The sequence below is a fragment of the Misgurnus anguillicaudatus genome, chromosome 23 (assembly GCF_027580225.2).
Source record: "Misgurnus anguillicaudatus chromosome 23, ASM2758022v2, whole genome shotgun sequence".
Taxonomy (NCBI): domain Eukaryota; kingdom Metazoa; phylum Chordata; class Actinopteri; order Cypriniformes; family Cobitidae; genus Misgurnus; species Misgurnus anguillicaudatus.
In genome coordinates this window covers 32,539,932-32,553,998 of record NC_073359.2, presented here as the reverse complement: position 1 = coordinate 32,553,998, position 14,067 = coordinate 32,539,932, and the positions used below count along the sequence as shown (strand labels likewise).

The window sequence follows — 14,067 nt, the reverse complement described above, 5'->3', positions numbered from 1 at the left end:
TAGAATTTAGGATAATTTATTACATTTACATGTAAGCTTAAGGAGTTCATTTTAAACAGGAAGTGAAAGAAGGCTACAAAGTTTCTGTATCAAAACACAGATGAGTTATTGTCATTTAGCTTTTTCAAGCACTGTTCACAGCAATGATTCAGTTTAGTTGTTTATATCTGTTTGTCTGTCTATATTATTTATTATAATTATTGCTGTGTAATGTACAGTCTTATGGCATTGGTGTAGATTATCCAAGTACTTTAAAAGGTGGAGCATTTTAAATCGCACATATAACCCACTTTAAGTTTGAATTATACTAGTACAAATGTGTTCAAGGTTTAATCTCTTACTTTCTCTGTCTGCAGGTGTGTTTAGTGGTACAGTGTTAGTAAATGAAGGAGATTCAGTTACTTTACACGCTGGCGTGACTGAGATACAGATGGATGTTGTTATCGAGTGGATGTTTGGACATGATCAGGTTCTCATAGCTGTTATTAACAGAGCAGCTGATACAATCTCATTGGATGGAGCTGATGTGAGATTCAGAGACAGACTGAAGCTAAACAATCAGACCGGAGATCTCACCATCACTGACATCAGATCTGAACACACTGGAGTTTATAAACTAGAGATCACTGGAGAGAAGACCACAACAAAAACATTCAGTGTTAGTGAGTATTTTATTTATTTATTTCCATACTCTTGACAACTTGTTTTATTTTTGTCGTCAACTGAAAGCCAAGATTCTGCTTTCGTATGGCTTTGCATATTCATTTTCTGTTAACATGCTGTATGATAGTTGAACAATTTCCTTATTATTTATATAAAAAGAAAAATCCCTAACATGAGCTGGAGACTCGTGACATACACAAAGTGTATGTGTCATCTTACCCAGTCATGCACTGTTAACCCCAACGATAAAAAAACATTAGGTTTTCTATGAAACCCAAGGAGAAATGTTCTTGTTTTTTTGTACAATAATAACAGATTTTGACAGTCCCAAACATTCTGTCAGAATGGTAACCATTCACATTAATAATAAAAAAATACATTTTGAATTAAAATATCCATTTCGTCTGCAGGTGTGTTTGGTGGTACAGGAGGAGTGAAACAAATTTCAGTGATGGAGGGAGATTCTGTTACTCTACACACTGGTCTTACTGAAATACAGAGAGATGAGAAGATACTGTGGCTTTATGAACGTGAAAAAACTGTCTTAGCTCAAATTAACAGAGCAGCCCATATCTTTTTTATAAATGATATTGCGAAAAAAAGAATCGTACCCAAACTACATGTGGATCATCAGAAAGGAGATCTCACCATCAGAAACATCGGAGCGGCACAGTCTGGACTTTATCAAGTACACATCATCGGCAGCATGCATACTATACATAAGAGATTCAATATTACTGTCTGTGATGAGTATAGCTCATGATTTTCAATGTAAAAAACAGATTCAGTTTCATGTGCATGTATCTTTGAATAAAATCATCTGATAAATGTTTTTACTTCCCCACATTAAATGCACAGCTCATTTAATTTGTGTTTCTGACTACTACAAGCAAAAAAAATGCTTATGTCAGCTTTCCATATTTTGCTGTCTGTGGTGTTTCTCATTTCTCTTTTTCTGAGTAGGGTTGCAAAGCTTGGTAAATGTTGGTTAATTTTTGTAAACTGTATCACATACAAACATAACCTCCTCGAGACCTAACTCGTCTTTTTCCGTGTACCACCAGTGTTGGGGAAAGTTACTTTTAAAAGTAATGCATTGCAATTAGGGGTGTCACGATTCTCCAAATCCTCGATTCAATGACATTTTCGATTCTAAGGTCACGAATCGATTCGATTCTCGATTTTTTTTATTTTTTAAAGACAAAAAATGATACGCCATTATTATTTATTATTATTATTATTATTATTATTATTGTTATAGTTTCATGCTTTACCTCGCATGGGGTTTTGTGGGCTTCACCTTACACGAGAGGGTTTGTAGAGACCGGATTCTTCTTGCACGCACATGGACTTAATCCGCACGTCTTGGACTCCTAGCATCTGAAATTAAACCAGCGCATCATAAGCAGCTGCGCTGCTCTCTGTCTCACGTGCACGCGCTCTCACATCTATCCGAAATATAAACATGAACTAAAGTAGTAAACCTTACATATTTGTTCAGTTTTATGCGTTTCATGCGAGCTGAGGCAAACTATCCCTTTTGCTTAAAATATAACCCGCTGCATCTTGGCACTCGGTCCGAAGTCAGATAGTTATCCTGTTTATGATATGCATTTCAAGGAGTTGCAGCAATACATTCCTTGTTTAAAATTTAAATTGCGTTTCGCTGGATCTATGTTTTTGAAGGCACCTCTGAGAGGCTTATTTCCCCCCGCTTGGCAAGCCGACCGGACGTGAATTTCGATCGATTTCGATTTAAAATCGAAATTGTGACTCCCTTAATTGCAATATTAAGTTACTCTAAAAAAAGTAACTATTTTTCATGGAAAGCAATACTTATGTTACTTTTGCGTTACTTTTGCGTTACTTTTTCTTACTTAGCTTAGGCTTGACCTCTTTTAGGCCTTGTAGGGTTTTTTTATGACTTACTGTGGGTTTACACCAGCTGTGCTTGATGTGCCAAATTCGCGTCTAGTTTGCAGCTTAAACATTTTGAGTTTTCTCAGTTCATTCACGCGTGAAAGACACGCATGAAATTCTAGTTATCGAGACTTTCGTGTCATGGGAGGGGCTTTTACGACTCCGCTCGCTTTCTGTAATCACGTCACTACTAGAGCAAGCTCCTGATTAATGCAGCACACTTTTCTGCAATAGTTCAAAATTTTCAACTCGCGCGTTTCCAGCGGCAACGCTCAATTCACGCCATTTGCGCTACACGCCTCATTCGCACCGCAAGACCTTCAGATGCGCGTCAACGTGTCTTTACCTTGACTTAACGTTGAAATCACTTGCGCTTGACGCATCTACCACGGCTGGTCTGATTGCAGCATTACCGTGGGTTCACACCAGCCGCATTTGAGGACTTTAAAAATCCTGTCTACCGCGCCTAGTTTGCCGATTAAACAGTTTGAGTTTACTCGCTTCATATAATACAAATTAATTCAACTGAAAAGAAACTCGCATTACTTTTTAAAAAAACGTGTACATTTATAAAGTAAAGCATTACTTTACTCGTTAATTCAGAAAATTAATATTATTACATAATGCACTTGTAATGCGTTATCCCAACACTGTGTACCACAATTACCATATATTCCTGTGTAATTTCCATGGATAGTTTTATCAACCCTACTTCTGAGATAATTCCCAAGCACAAACGTTTTGCCTCAACAAAAACACATTACGTTTTCCATGATGATGGTGTAATGAGTTATGTATTTTATGTTGATGTGATGGAGTTAAGACAATCTCAATAATGAAAGGAGATTCTGTTACTCTACACACTGATCTTACTGACGTACAGAGAGATCATGTGATGTGGTGGATCTCTGATACAGTCATAGCTGAAATAGATGGAAATGCCCAGATCATTTCTACATACGATGGTGCTGATGGGAGATTCGGAGACAGACTGAAGCTGAACAATCAGACTGGAGATCTCACCATCACTGACATCAGATCAACAGAGGCGGGACTTTATAATCTTGAGATCAGCGGCATCAGACACACCTTACACAAGATGTTTTTTCTTACTGTTTGTGGTAAGTAACCCATGTCTTTCAATATAATGATTATTTTCTTTAACCATTGTACATTGTTCAAATTCACTACCCTTTAGTGTTGTTAGTGGCAAAAAGACTGATCAAAACGACCAAATGTTTACAAAAAAAATCACGATTTTAACTCTTTAATTACAGAGTTTAATTACAGAGTTCATAACTTATTTGGAGGAAAACACAAATTTACTGATTTTCAGTATAAAAAGTGATTTGTTTTTCACCTTGGGCATGTCAAAGATTAAAAATCAAAGCCAATGTTTTTACTAATCTTTGGCATGGCCAAGACTGTGAAAAGGTAAAAAAATCCAGTCCACAGTCATTTTTATATTGTTTCATTGTTTTTCCCCCCAAAATCAGTGACACCACTTATGAACTTGGCAATTAAAGAATTAAAATAATGGAAATTCTGGCCTTTTTTAGCCACTAACAACACAAAAGGGTAGTAAATTTGCCCACGGTATATTGCTGAGTTTTTGAAAAATTTCAAAGCATTTTCTTAAAATATATGTCAATATAAGATCTGTCACAAAATACAGAGAAAGTTATGGCCAAATTAAGATAAAAAACCTTGAAATGGCCCCAACAACACATAAGGGTTAAGATCAATATTCTTATATAAATAACATGTCTTTCACAGTATTTGCAGAAATTTACAGGAGTACTTCATTTGTGTTTACTTTGTGTTATTGATCTAAGTTACTTTCTGTTTGTCTGTGGCATGTGTTTGATGCTGTAACAGATGTGGTGAAGACTGTGGAAGTGACTGTGGGAAAATCTATTACTCTTAATGCTGGTGTTAGGTCAAAGACTTATAATCAACTATTGTGGCAATATAAAGACACTTTTATAGCTCAACTAAACAAAACCGGCCAGATCAAATTGACACATGATGGGAGATTCAGAGACAGACTGGAGATAAACAATCAGACTGGAGATCTCACCATCACAAACATCAGACCTGAACACACTGGACTTTATAAAGTACAGATCAGCAGCAGCAGACTTACTTTACTGAAGAAATTTGATGTTATTGTCAATGGTGAGAAACTTAATATTTAACTCTGACAGTCTTTAATAAATCAGATTAATTTATGTTAAGTTAATGACTGTCTCTATTCTTACAGCACAAGATTCCTTCAATTTACCTCTAACAGTAGTAATATGTACTGCTGTCGTACCGATATTACTGGTGATGCTGATTGTGATCATTTCTTACTGCCGGATGATCATGCTAAAGAGTAAGTGGAGTTTAACGTGAAGGACTTGGGGTTTTAAAAGCACTAATGTGAATCAATCATTGTTTCTGTTCTCATTTCGTTTCTGTTTTTCTGTTTCTGTTCAGATAAAAAAAGAGAAAACAACCATATAGAAAGCATTTTCCCAACATGCCATGATTAAATTGAACGGTATGCACACACACACACACACACGACATGTAACTAAATGATATGAAATAAATACATATACATTTACAATGTAAGCATAAATAACAGTTAGATCCTTGCCATCAATATATCTAATTTTTTCTGTTTAGGTTGTTAGCTTAGCTAGGAGTGCCCTATAGAGTTAGTAGACTAAGTAAGAGACTAAAACTGACTAAACAAACATTGATTACAAGACATTGAACAAAAACTTTTGTTCAAACTTTTCTTAATATACTTTAAATTTATTATAAATATTACATTTTAACAAAGATACTGCAGCAGTACACAAATCTGCAGTCTTATTTTCAGAATGTTTTAAAGGGCACCTATTATGCAAAATCCACTTTTACAAGGTGGTTTGAAAATAAATGTGTGTTGGCAGTGTGTAAACACAACAACCCTACAATAAAAAAAATTCAATGACTACTCCTTTTTCAGCCCAGTCACACGAAATCACTTACTTATAGTTTACGTATTTTTTTCGTGTTTTTTTGTGATCGTATCACGAATATCTGTTTATGTGTCATTGTCACGTATTGGATACTCAACTGTTTTGTCCTATTTCCTTACCATTTTCACTTCGGTTTAGGGTTAGATTTACATAAAATGACATCCTTACCCAAACCCAACTCTAACCCTAACGCCAGGCGACAATGGTTTAAATTTAGAAAATATAAAAAAAAATCAGAAAAAACAATACTTAAAGTGACATCCTAATGCAAACACCAAATCTAACTCTAAACCGAAGCGAAAATTGTTTGAAAATAGGAAAAAGCAGTTGAGTAACCAATACGTGACAATGACACATAAACAGAAATTTTTTGATAAGATCACGAAAAAATGCGAAAATTCGTGACAGTATCATGAAAAAGAATGAAAATGTTACATGACTAGTACATAATTTTGTGAGACCGGGTAGCTTTTTTATCCCATTAAACCAAAGCAGTCTCATTAAACATACGGCTTTGATTCTCTTGTAAATGTGACGTCACACAAACAAAGCCCCACCCATGGCCACTGACTGACTGGTTAATTTTCCCAAAAGCTTTTTTAAATGTGTTTGTCAGTACTTGTTGTGGCACTAATACGGAAGTAAAAAGTGTTTTTTAACCAAAAGTGCCCACTGTCTGTCGGTAAGGGAGTGAGGAACTGTGGCTCATTTGCATTTAAAGGTACAGGCCTGAAAACAGGGTTTTTGGCTCCAGCCCAAATATGGGCATTTTGGACATGCTATAATAAATATATACTGTATAATAAATGATCTGTGGGGTATTTTAAACTAAAACAGACTAATACATTTTTTTTTAAAAATAGGCATAATATGTGCGCTTTAAGATGTTTTGGCATTGGTTCTTCTCTTTTTTTTAATTTTATCTGTCATTTGTACTTTCTTGCAGATGATACATTACCAGAAGATAAGAAAAGTACTGATGTATCTCAATTCATCTCTGCCCCTTTTCAAATGAACAAACAATGCAAAAGACTTTTTAAGAGCCTCGAAGATCTTCCTTGTACAGTATGAATGAGTTTAAACTTTGATATTTATTTGTATTGCGTGGAAATATTACAATTGAAGGTTTCCGGCATGGATCATTTTAAAAGCAAGTTGTATATTAAGGATCAGCAATATTTTCCCACAGCACATAATTTTTAGCTTTCATGTTTCAACAAATCGTGTTTTATCTGACAGCTTATGATTTGAACCGAATTGAAATATGTGATCGTGTATGTGAAAAATCCAGTCTCATGATGAGTTTAGGAGCATCAAAGTTTGATTTCACATTTCAATCTTTAACATGATCTTACTTGGTCAATATTAAAGAAATCAAGATTATATTTTCACAAAATGATTATGTACATTATGCACATTTATGTAGAAAACACTAACTCACAATGTTGTAAATATGAATAGTTTAGGAAACTTCTTTCTTTGTTCTCTTTGTCTGTATTCTTCCACAGGCCTTGTGTAATCAAATCACTTAAATTAATTTTAATTTGCTGTGGTTGATTAGGATAGTGCAATTTATTCCTTGGGTTATACAGTACATCAAATATGACACAATAGTGTTGAAAATGACTTTTATAAGCCACATGGCATGAAGAAGCAGGTGTTTTTAACTTCAACTGTTTAACACCAGATGGCGGTACATTAAATTGTGTATTTGTGTATAAAACCTAATTTAGAAAGTTTGATCTGTCCAGTAGTTAATGTTATATTGATCAGAGTTGGGAGTCGGTCAATAAGGGGCACTGGGGCGCCGCCCCCTTAAAGTTGACCAGAGAGGAAAGCTTTTTTAACATTTTACCAAAAAATTAAATATATAGTGCATATTAATACAAAAAAAAAACATTTAATTGTACTATTTCACTGTTAGGAATGTTATAATTTATTAAAAATATTAAAAATAAAAAATGAGTTTGTTGTGTGTCATGTTTGTGTGTCTGGGGCGCACCCCTAATAAGTTTCTATGTACATCAGTAAATGGGGTAAAAACGTGACTTGAAGCTGAGCTCTAATTGGCTGGTTTCGGAACCGCCTTGGGGCGCAGGACTGTGCGCCCCAAACCCTCCAACTTATGTTGTAAGCAAATCAATAGTTTTTTTTTTTACATTTTTGACCTCATGTGATTGGTTCGTTCTCATAGTCTCATAACCGCTTTGCAGATAGTTACAGATAGTTACAGTACTGATCAGTGGAAGCAGGTGAATTATCTTGAGATGAAGGAAAATATGATTTTATCCTTACCAAATCACCCTTTACAAGGCATTTAGTTGAAGAACAAATAAAGGATTAAGGGTGTTTTCACATCTGTAATTTGGTTCATTTGGTCCGGACCAAAAGCAAAAAAGTGATACATTGCAACTTTTTTAGCAATTTTGGTTCCTTTTCACACCACACTGATTGCTCTGATCCACACCAGTTGAAACAAACCAAAATTCAGTCATGTGATAAGATCCACATCACTCATGGGCCATATGTATTCAAATGCATTTCCTAAACTGCTTCTCGATTGGTCAGAATCAACATGCGCGAAATTCCAACGGAACCCCGGAAGTAAACAAAAAAAAGGAAAACACAGCAAACACCATAGACAGCCGGCTGCACGCTGTAATTATGTCTCCGTGGTTGTTATACATAGTTTGTATACAGCACTCTAGACAAACTGTTTATTTTCAGAATGAATCGCGGATGCGGCTTGAAAACAACTTTTAATGCACTACAAACGGCGAAGACACCATATTCCTGATGCTCCGCCCGCACCTCCCCGCAACTCCAGGTATGTCCGTGATTTGCTAATAGAAACAGTCAACAAACACTTCCTCATCTGATAATGCACTGCGCAGATAACTATGGCAGCTGGTTTAGTCCAAAATGCGCAGTACTTTTGCAGTTAGGTCGTGTTCTCACCACAAACAAACCGCTCTAGAGCTCGTTTGAAAGCGTACCGAGATCTCGGCCCGCTTGTTTGGTCCGCTTTTGGTGCGTACCAGAGTTCGATTGCTGCATTCTCACCTGCCCAAATGAACCGCACCAACTTAGCAATCGAACTCTGGTACGATTCAACCGAACTAAACAAGGCAGGTCTGAAAGCACCCTAAGAGGCTTGGACCAAATCGACCAACAGAGTCAAATGATTGCAGTTTGTGTGCTCCACCACTTCTTATGTCAAACGAAGTTGGTTAGCTTGATGCTGTAAGTCATGACTTTTATTGTTTTCTCTGTTTGCTGTTTTAAAGTCTGAATGCATGACAGACTGCACAAAATGTGGCGCGTTTGAGCTGGCGTTATGATAATGAGAGCAAGAGATTAGATAATCCAAAAATGGTCGACTTTGTTGTTTATGGAGTTTAAGCACCCACAAAAAACACTTTGTTTCAGGGACTACAAGAACCGTGCAGAATGAGCTGTTGGACTATATGTTGTTTGTTGTGAGGGAAAACGTGCTTGTGCTATTGCTATTGAAGCAAAATGAAACGTACTGGCCTGTGATTATAGGCAACTTTACTGTGCGTGCGTGTAAATGATTACCTTGATTAGTTCATTACTAAAAATAAACCCACATTACACTCAAATTTACAGATTCATAGTACATTTATTTCATGCTGTTTTTCAGCATTTAAGCTGATACATTGTCACTTGATAAATGGCTATATACAGTCCTGCATTACTACAGTAAAAGTTTGATTTTTGGTTTATTTGCCCCCCCACCCAAAAAACAAAACAAAAACATTTTTAGCACCAGCCACCACTGGTTGTAATACAATCTTCATTTTCCTCAGGTTGAGGGGAGGTCAGATATCTTTATCAGTTTGTGTCAGAAGTCTCTTTCTTTGATCACAGTCGATCATCATCTCATGATTACTGCATACATCACAGCATCCCTCACTGGAGCTCTCTGAACACATATTGATCAATGAGATTCAGTGTGTTTTTAAATGTATCATGTTTGCATGAAATCTAGCTAATGACATTCTGTCCATTTGTTAATAATCTCATGTCAGTTTATATTTATGTTACTTTAATTTGTATGAATAAAGAAGTTGAACATACAAGTAACAATTATAATGCATGCTGGATATGTAACACTTCACAGAGTCATACTCAGTTTTAAAGTAAATTAATAACAAAGCCATTTGGATGAATTGTTTGAATAGAAGACAATCTCAATGATCTCACCGTTTCCTGTGCTTGTGTTTTATTGAATGCTAGATATGTGTAAGTGGCCTCATCTTGAACTGTTTTAATTATAAGACACATGAAAGTACATTATTGAGTTATATCACACATAAAGGCACTGTATTACAGTTACTGTATATTAGCAGTAGTTTTCACTTGCCCTGTTCTGTGTTTTTTCGCTTCCTGCAGATGTAGAAGATCAGAACTGAAGCCACAATCATCAGACATCCAACAGCACAACAGATCAGAACAGGGATGTAGCCGGAGGACCCTAAGACCAACAAATATAGTGCTTTTATGTATTATATCAGTATTACTGTCATTCAACAGTACAAAATACAAAAAACTCAGTAAACCTTCACTTACCATAGACAGTAACATTGAAACTATTTGAGTTATTCTGCTTGTCACCGATGATAATTTTATAAAGTCCAGTGTGTTGAGTTGTGATGTTTGTGATGGTGAGATCTCCAGTCTGATTATTCACCTGCAGTCTGTCTCTGAATCTCCCATCAAGAACATCATCATATATTGAGATATTTTTGGCCACTCCATTGATTCTTGCTATGAGAGAATTTTGAAGTCCAAACCTCCACAGTATCAGATCATCTGTCTGTAGTTTAAAATCAGTGTGTAGAGTAACAGAATTTCCCTCCATCACTGACACTGACTTCACTTCATTTGGATCAGCTGATAAAGCTGCAGGCATAAATAATATACATACAAATAACTAAAGAAAGCATATTTCAGACTTTAAATAAATGAATTAACAAATAAAAAATACTTAAATTTACAAATTTGGGCTTTGGAAATTAGATCTTCAAACAAAAGCAATGAAAGAAGAAGACACATGCAAATTCGGAAACGTGTATATTTTACATTTTTGTTACATTTACTAAATAAAATTCACATTCAGTTAGAGATTCTGAGGAGTCCAATTCAATTTCTTTACTAATGTCAGAATTAAAGTTTATTAGAGTTTCAACAAAAATATCATCTTAACTGAGAAACACATCTTTCAGATCTTCTTTAACAGGACATAATATAATAATATATGAGATTCCAGACCCAATTTTATTATGTGAATTAAAGCAAGTGCATCTTCAGACTGATCAAATTAATAATTAAATAAACATAAAGAAAAACTTTATAACTCTTTATAACAAATTAAAACTTTATAACTTACCAGCTAGGCCACAGAAGCACAAACAGAGATGAACCCACATGAGAAACATTTTTTCAGCAGTCTGATGGACTGAAACACAAATCTATTATTTTATTATTAGGCTACATGAAGAGGAACAGTGATTAATATGAGACTTTAAAAACGTTTCGAAACTTAGGAGTATTGAAACCTGTTTTTTACCACTTGATTTCAGTGTGCTCGATCTGTACCACTGAATCGTAACAAACGGATTCGGATCAGAAGCTTCAAATCATCTGAACCAATTGCTTCGAAAAATGATTCACGGTTTGGAAAAGCTTGAAATGCCTGAATATAACGCCACCTGCTGGTGAAAACAGTGTATAATTAACATCTCAGTGTAAACATTTGACACTTTTTTGGAAAATATATTTTTAAGAAAAATATATTATTTACTGAAAGTCTATTCTGAGCACAAACCAAATATTAACACTCTAGCTTCCCTTTTAATTATAAACATGTTTGCAATTAAATCTGTCTATAAACAAAATGTAGCCAACATGGTCTCAGTCACAAGGATGAATGTTTAATGAACTTGCATAATTAAACTGACCCGAGTGTACATAAAAACTAAACACTGGGCATTTGTGATCATCTGTCCCTTAGTGGTGAATTATCGAATTTTCGAAACAGTTATGACGCAATAAACCTCGTTTTGCTAAAATCACGTGACTTGACCAGTTTGAAACACGCTCTGAACCACTGATTCGAAACAAAAGATTCGTAAATGCTTCGATGCTTCCTAAAGCAGCCTTGAAATCGCCCATCACGGGTTTAGTTTTTCATATGCTGCAGTGATGACGATTAACTTTACTGATAACTCACCTTACAACAACATGAAGACACTTGGTTTAATCTGTATTTTGTCACTGGTCATGAATCGTAAAATGACTTTTGGTTTCAAGTTCTTTAATTTCATTTTAAAGATTTTTAAAATTTGTCATTAGTAAAGAGAATGTATAATATATATTATATACGATTTTGGTATGGCAGTTTAAGCGAGAAGTGAAACTGCTTTTTTGTGGTAATAGTAAACATGTTGTTTTCGTGAATTAATTACTGTTAGCAAAACCATTTTTTAATAATGTGCACAGCAAAATCCCCGGTGTTAAATTAACACCGGCTTGGTGTTTATATGGGTACCACCAGCAGGGTGTTAAAAGTAACACCGAAGCAGTGTTAGAGTTAATTAGATAATTAGGCAATCATTTGAGTGATTATTTGATTATTGAAGACACCTGGTGATAATGAGCCAAAGTACAACTACAACTTCCAGCTACTGCCTTAGATAAAATCAACTGAAAAGACATCTCTCTTATTACAAACCAGACTGACTTTTGTCTACTTTGAAATTGTTTGGTCACCATTATGGTGATCTGTGGTTCCTTTAATTGGGTGGGTTGACTCTTGTTTCTGTCTTCGAGGTCTTTGCAACAGTGTTTACTGAACATATTATTTGTTGTAAAGGTTGTTAAAGCAAAGTTTATATAGTTTTTATAACAGTGATTATAGATCGAAGCAAGTTGTCTACACAGTCAAAAAATTCAGCGCTCATAGAAAATCAGATGCCGACCAAATATATACTCTCCACTGGACTTCAGTAACAGCTTTCCTCGGATCAAGTTTTTCAAATTTTATTATCAAATACCTGCTGGAAGTACCTTTTTGCCTCACGTGCAGACACCACGAACCACCCCACCAATCGGAATCATGGTGACAAACATAATGCCGCAAAGCATGCTGGGATCCACCATAGTATAAAACTCATGACTCCCATCATGCACTGCAACATAAATTATGTCACCCTTGTTGCGATTAATGGGGTGATTCATGATATCTGCACATGAGACACGATATAAACTTTCCGGCAAGTATTTGTTAACAATAAAATTTGAAAAGCTCTGTAAGTTAAAGCCAATAGAGAATATATATTTGGTCAACATTTTATTTTCCATGAATACTGAATTTTTTGACTGTGTAAACAATTTACTTCAATCTACAATCTCTGTTATAAAAACTTTATAAACTTTACTTTAACAACCTTTACAACAAATAATGTGTTCAGTAAACACTGTTGCAAAGACATCAAAAGGAAAACAAGAGTCAAACTGCCCAACTAAAGGAACCACAGATCACCATAATGGTGACCAAACAATTTCAAAGTAGACAAAAGTCAGTCTGGTTTGTAATAAGAGTGATGTCTTTTCAGTTGATTTTATCTAAGGCAGTGACTGGAAGCTGCAGACGCAGTTCGGCTCATTATCACCAGGTGTCTTCAATAATCAAATAATCACTCAAATGATTGCTAAAGTATCTAATTAACTCTAACGCTGCTTCGGTGTTACTTTTAACACTCTGCTGGTGGTACCCATAGAAACACCGAGCCGGTGTTAATTTAACACCGGGAATTTTGCAGTGTGTAATGTACAGTATAGATTCTCCAAGGACTTTAAGAGATGAAATATATATTAAGATGACCAGATTTTTCAAATACAAAACGGGGACATGCCCTAGTTCAATAGTTAAAATATAATTAAAATGTTTTAAAAAATATAGTTTGTTATAATCAAAAAATTAAATTACGGGGACAAAACCTTTTTAAATGCTTTCATCTTTATATTGTTGTCACAACCTCATTCTGGAACTGTTCCTGGAAAACGGGGATGTCTTGTCACCTTAAAGGGGTCAAATTATGAGGTTTTTTTTAGGTGTAAAATAAGTCTTTGGTGTCCCCAGAGTACGCATGTGAAACTTTAGCTCAAAATATTATATAGATATTTTATTATAGCATGTTAAAATTACCACTTGGGCGAGCAAAATGTGCAGTTTCCTTTAAAATGCAAATGAGCTGATAATGCATGCACTGATCACCATAATGGTGGTTTTTGAAATTGAAACTCAATTGTGCTCTCAATAATTTTTCTCTCTCTTACATTTGATTTACTTTCTTGCAGATATACAGAACCAGGCGAGATGAATTGACTCTGATACACAACAACACCTACCGTAAGTCATTTTTATGTGATTGTTTTCTACATA

General features: G+C 35.2%; 3 protein-coding genes across 7 annotated transcripts in view; all 3 read left to right on the top strand.

Annotated features, from left to right (window-relative positions):
* Nucleotides 1–1,494, top strand: part of LOC141359374 (uncharacterized) — a 19,152-nt gene extending 17,658 nt beyond the window's left edge. For 2 of the 5 annotated variants that reach the window (XM_073861717.1, XM_073861715.1), the window contains 2 exons: nt 357–662; nt 1,074–1,449. In XM_073861717.1, coding sequence (XP_073717818.1) covers nt 357–662; nt 1,074–1,426 — 659 coding nt within the window. In that variant the 3' untranslated portion in view covers nt 1,427–1,449. Of the gene's footprint in view, nt 1–356; nt 663–1,073 lie in introns of all 5 variants that reach the window. The other 3 variants (XM_073861716.1, XM_073861714.1, XM_073861718.1) reach the window with 3 other exon arrangements.
* Nucleotides 1–14,067, top strand: part of LOC141359373 (uncharacterized) — a 23,140-nt gene extending 9,073 nt beyond the window's left edge. The window contains exon 4 of the mRNA XM_073861713.1: nt 13,983–14,067. The gene's annotated coding sequence lies outside the window, so the exon portion shown is untranslated. The remainder of the gene's footprint in view (nt 1–13,982) is intronic.
* LOC141359403 (uncharacterized) lies at nt 3,398–4,980 on the top strand. Its single transcript, XM_073861799.1, has 3 exons — nt 3,398–3,704; nt 4,462–4,761; nt 4,847–4,980. Exons 1-3 carry the CDS (start codon nt 3,419–3,421, stop codon nt 4,978–4,980), a joined length of 720 nt encoding a protein of 239 aa, XP_073717900.1. The 5' UTR covers nt 3,398–3,418.